We start from the raw sequence: 5858 nt of genomic DNA on the forward strand, positions 1-5858 counted from the left end.
AAAGAAATCTTTCCTAAATCCAAGAAGAAATGTCTAGTACATATCCCGGTTATGATATCTCAACATCCACAATCTTGATTAATTTTAAACTTAAATGTATAACAATTGATACGGTTTGATTCCTCAACTGAATTAGTAGTACTTCTAGAGCCCACTTCTTCCCCACACTACGAGTGAAAGGAAAAATGTAAAGACTACCATTAAAGCAGCCCAAGCGAGACTTACTATATCCATGTGAATTATGTCCCCTATCTCTATAAATACGAAGGAATTATTTCTCACTAACAATAGTGGAATCAATGGCGCAGAGTCAAAAAGGGATTCTACCCAAACACTATTGAGAAACCAATCCAATAAATTGATTATGATTTCGAATTCGGAAAGATTAAGCACAAGCAAAATACGTAGTAACATCTCAAGGGAATGGGAACATGTAGGAATAAGAATAATAAGGCCTATTTTTTTTTGTTTTGGTGACCTTCGTAAGTAAAAATGGAAGGGGAAAAATCACTAAAAAAGAGAAATCACTATCTATTACAGACCTCTATCTCTCCATTTGATCTAATCCGTACCCCCTTTCCCGATTATCGCTGTGAAATAGGGGTTGCCGAAAATAAATTCTTTCTTTTTGCCCCTTTTTCTATAAGAGTTTAATTATCCATTTAATCTAATATTGATTGGAGACCTGAGCACACAGAGATTCTCGCGAGTTCGTCGTATATCAAGCAACTTCATCCCCCTCCAAAACTATTAACTATAAATTGAATTTCCTATCAGGCTCTACAATCCGATTCAAGGTCCAATCATTAGACACTCCCTTAGTAATAGAAGGGAATCGTCAAGTCTTGATAGCTCCTCTACTAGTAGATTAGAATATTTCCTTGAATCCTAGATGCGAATGAGGATTCACAATCTTTTCTTTATGCTTAGAATCAAATAAGGTATCAACATCTCTTTCCTCTGCTTCTACCGAGGAAGAACTCTACGAGTTATATCAGCATAACAGAAGAGAAGAAGAGATTTTTAATTTTTTGTTGATCAGGCGACACCCGGATTTGAACTGGGAAAAAAGGATTTGCAGTCCCCCGCCTTACCACTCAGCCATGCTGCCAAAATGATACAAAATAGATGAAAATTTTTTTGAATTACTGAATTTTTATTGTACTTGCATTTTTTACTCCTGTTTTCTTTAATCCTTAACCTAAAAGAAACACCCCCTTTTGATTGGATTTGAACCATCCCTTCGATTGATTGTCTACTACTGAAAATACACAATGCTAAAAACATTCTCTCGCTTTTCTATTGAGAAATCAAATGTGTATCTTCAACCGACAAATTTGAACCATTAACTATTGACTACTTACTTTGAATTCATGAATTATTCTGGGATTTGAATCTCAAATTGTGTTTTCCTAATGACATAAGAAAATACAAATTGAGACAGAACTAATCAGTATTTCTTTTTTCAATAAAAGTATCTTCTCAATTTCAACTATAACAAAACATAATGAGTATATGTAAACCCTAGAACATGAATTGTTACACAGATATCCATTATTTAGATATGTTGTTGATAGGGAATTATCATAAAATTATCCTACTTCATTGCATTGAATAGAAATTCTCTTTTGATTTTCCTCTGCATTGATATGATCGATAATATTATCGGAGTGAAACAAGAGATCGAAAGAAAAATATAGGCTAGACTAAATTAGTAACAAGTAAACCTTTTGTGTGTGTCTATCCCTATCTTGAAACTGGATTGATTGATTTGAATTCAGAAAATTAGGAGTTCATAAAGAAATTCGGATTAGAATATACCACATTCAAATTAATGGCATTATTATTACCAATCACCTAAAACCCGTCCTCAGTTCGGATTGCAGGCTGCAACTCGCCTACATGAAGCCGGAATTGCAACCAGGCTTCTTGTACTCATTTCCCCCTATAATAGGCTTAAAAAATTAAATTCTATTGAAAACAGTAGATATTAAAATAATTGAAAAACGCACCTTAGGACGCCTAACATCCCCTGAGCGATCTAAACAACATAAAGCAAAATAACAAAGCAATGTAAAAGACCAACACCTAAAACTCTAAGACTACGAGTGTCTAGCGTTTGTCGGTGAAGGTTGAGTGGTCGGCCATGTAGAACGGTTGAGTGGCCGAAATGCACATCAAGGGTGCCGAGTGCGCGGGCGGCCCTTGACATTCTCCCCCACCTGAGATAGCGACGTCCCCGGCGCTAGGGAAGCATGGTAAGCTTCAACAAGAGCTAGGAACGCCTTTAGGTTTGTCACTCGCTCCCAAGTGTTCTCCTCGCTACTGCATCTCCTCCATTTCACCAAGTACTCTGTGTGGTTGCGCTTCACTGTACTCGTCACTCGGTGATTCAAGATCACTTTAGCCACCTTCTCCTTAGTTTTCGTCAATTCAAGCTGCGGGCGGCTAGGTTGATTGCGGGTGTCGTCCTCCTTGTCTGTTGAATACTTTTTCAATTGGCTCACATGGAAGACGTTGTGGATTTTCCACCAAGGCGGCAACTCCACCTTGTAGACCACCATTCCAATATGCCTAATGACAGGTAAAGGGCCAACATACTTCTGCATCAACCGAGGATCTCTCCCCCTTGATGAATTTGATAATCTCGGATCTGGGACCTTCACCATCACCAGGTCTCCCGCATTGAACTCGATGAAGCGGCGATTCTAATCGGCATACTTTTTCATCCGCTTTTGAGCTTTCTCCAGGCAACTTCTAGCAACATCAACGTTTTGCTTCCACTCCTGGGAGAAACTTCGAGCGAGAGAGGATCTCACACTTTGTAGGGAGTCAAGAGTGTGAGGAATGAGTAGTTGTTGCCCAGTGATGATTTCAAAAGCGCTCTTGTTGGTGGAAGAGCTCTTTTGAGCATTGAAACACAGCTGAGCGACATCCAGGAGCTTCGTGCTTTTGTGTGCATTTGGGCTGTTTTAGAGAGCAAGCGGCTATGGTCCAACTTCGTTGTTGTTAGTTGGCAACTGGGTGAAATTGAGCGAGCTGTCAACCATGGTCCAAAATTTTTCTCAACAGATTGATATTGAGATTTTAGAATTCACTTGGCTTCCCTAAGTGAGAGGGGGACATGCCGATGTGTCGGGTGGACTGCAAAAGCCACGATTGCGAGAGAGAAACAACCATGTGTGCGGAATTGCCGCAAGAGCATGAGGTCGGTCTGGTGTCGCGCGATACTGAGAGAGAATATTTGGCACCGCATACACCCTAATCCTTCGTGTATGTGTTGACGTCCTCAAGTGGGGGTGAGTGTCACTGGCCGCACCTTGGGTTAGACGGTCGGCAATAACTTGCGGAGGACGTGCGGGCGGCTAGGGGATGCCGACCAGCATGCAAGGGCACAAATGGTCTTCAAGCATAGACTCATACCAATTGGGGATTACAATATTGTTCATAAGGGAACTTGCTTGATGTGTTGGGATGCTATCCACCAAGTATGAAGTCATTCCGAGGACGTTTGGCCATGGAGATATAAGGGCGATGATCAAGCGCCACCCTGCGTGCGAGCAGGCGAGAAATGTGAGAAGCAGAGTGCTTTATCCTTGGATATTTGCAATACTGTTTCAATGGCGGGATCCTTGGAGTGTTGGGAGAACCTCCAAGATGTTTCAGACATAGACGGTTCCGTTTGAGTAGTAAACATTAACAATGTTTAGAGTCTGCCAGTGCAGTGGCGAGACTGTAGTTTCAGAGTATTGTGGAGACAATTCCTCAGCCATGGATAATCGGATTGGGCTGAAACTCTATAGTTATGATGTGGAAGTCGTAGGGTACGCTACGGTTTAAGCGGGATATGATTTGGATTTCAGTCAAACGAGGTACGGAAAAAGTGCACTCCTCGGCACTTTTAGTGTTCTACTCTTGGAACAAGAGAAAATCTTTTTAAGCCTTATTATAAGGGGGGCATGCAGTGGTGAGCTCCAGTCAGCCCTCCTCGTGCACGACGGCAGTAGCTTGAGAAAACGTCTGCACTAAATGAGCATCTCTTGGGGGCATGATGGGGGCCTTCAAGAGCCGGCTCTAAGGCAGCTCAAAGAGGAGTGCTTACACTATGTTTGTTTTTGTTTTTAGCCCATTTTAAAGATGGGCCAAAAATTTTACATGTTTGGATCTTTTTGTCTTGCTGTTTTCTGCCATGTTTTAAACTGTTTTACTTTATTTTGCAAATATGGCCCACTCTAATTCTGCAACTAAATTACAGAACATTCAGGCAAAAGAACGACTTCCTACATCATTAGAATAATTAGAAAATTTAAAAAATCCAAAATAATATGTCAATTATACGCGGTTAATTCATTTAATACATTATTTCAATAATATATTTAAATTTATCACCTTGCATAGAACAACTAACAAAAATATTGTTAATGGATTACTAAAGTGCATTTAATTATTTATAAAAGTGTATTTATATAAATTATACTTTTTCATTTCCATACAAAAATAATTAGAAAATACTATTTATTTTAATCCACTCACAACTAAATAAGTTATATACATATATTCATACATATATATAAATATATATAAAAGAGACATGATTTGACAATGAACAGTACTTTTTGTCTCCCACTAACCAACATCAAACATAATATAATTATTTTATATTATCTTCGAAAAAAAATTCAATCATATACACTATCTCTAACTAACACCTATTTATCTTTGTTTTTCTCTCTCTATCTCCACAAACAACACCAAAACAAGTTAAAAACAAAACCAAACATGTTCATTTTGATTTTTTTCTTGGGCTTACCACAACGGGCTCATTTTTTTATTAATTTCTTTTTTTATTGTGAGTTTTATTTTTTCGACTAAGATTTTTTATTTTATTTGAGCCTTAATGATTTTGTTTGGATTTTATTTCTCTTTGATAACAATTTGCTATATAATTTTTTTTGGGTTGGGCTGAATTATACATGCTTTATTTTTATATTAAAAGAGATTGGGTATCCCGATAATTTTTCTAGAAAGACACCCTAAAGTCGGTCTTCTAATTTTTCTCTCTCTTTCGATTAGTGGGTTTAACAGAATTTGATTATATAGCTAAAGGCTACTGAAAGTTAACTTCTACGGATTAATGACTCTAAAGCAACTTATTGATTCATATTAAGAGATTAAAATGTATAAAGGAGTGACAAAGGTGTCTTTTTTTTTATTGCAAAAATAAATTGGAGCATGGGCTTATGCAATGCAGATATTGTGGAGTGGTTTCTAATAAATTAAGTTCCTATGGCAATTTTTAATGCTTTATTGACTGTGTGGGAACCTCTCAAAGCAAGAACAATGAGGATTAGACTCACAATTTTTTACTATAATAGGTTAAGTTGCAGCAATTAAGTTTCTTTCTTAATTTCTTTTATTACCTTGTTAAATAATTATGTTATTTAATAATTTAATTAAGTAAAAATATAAAGTATTTCAAATATAATTTTAAAATTTAATAAGTATTTTATAAATAAAATGATCATATTCATTATTAAACTTAACGATTTCGAACTTTAATATTATTGTAAAAGCTTTCTATTTAATGAAAAATTTAAAAGTTAAATAACAATTAACTAAATGGGTTGCTATGTAAACATATAGTTTTGTTCATTTGCTTGTTCAAATTTGTTGGTGGGATAAATCTTCTTGCTTGGTTTCATGTACTTCCTAGAAGCTCTCGATAAAGTTCTATTAATTATCTTCCTATTGCTTGGAATTTGAATTTCAGTGTCATTTTTTTATTTATAGCTTACTATTTCCTTCATCTTCTACAATACCGCCCATGTTTATTATCAATTTTACTTGAAATCTTAAAC

At 36.5% G+C, this 5858-nt stretch overlaps 1 protein-coding gene across 1 annotated transcript; it reads right to left on the reverse strand.

The window, feature by feature from the left end:
* Positions 1-2177: 2177 nt before the first annotated feature.
* LOC148789431 (uncharacterized) lies at positions 2178-2669 on the reverse strand. The gene has a single exon (XM_088883007.1). The coding sequence runs from the start codon at positions 2667-2669 to the stop codon at positions 2178-2180; it is 492 nt and encodes a 163-aa protein (XP_088739133.1).
* Between the last annotated feature and the right edge of the window lie 3189 nt (positions 2670-5858).

The sequence above is a fragment of the Sesamum indicum genome, linkage group LG1 (genome assembly GCF_026168435.1).
Source record: "Sesamum indicum cultivar Baizhima isolate 11 linkage group LG1, ASM2616843v1, whole genome shotgun sequence".
In the NCBI taxonomy this organism is placed as follows: Eukaryota; Viridiplantae; Streptophyta; class Magnoliopsida; order Lamiales; family Pedaliaceae; genus Sesamum; species Sesamum indicum.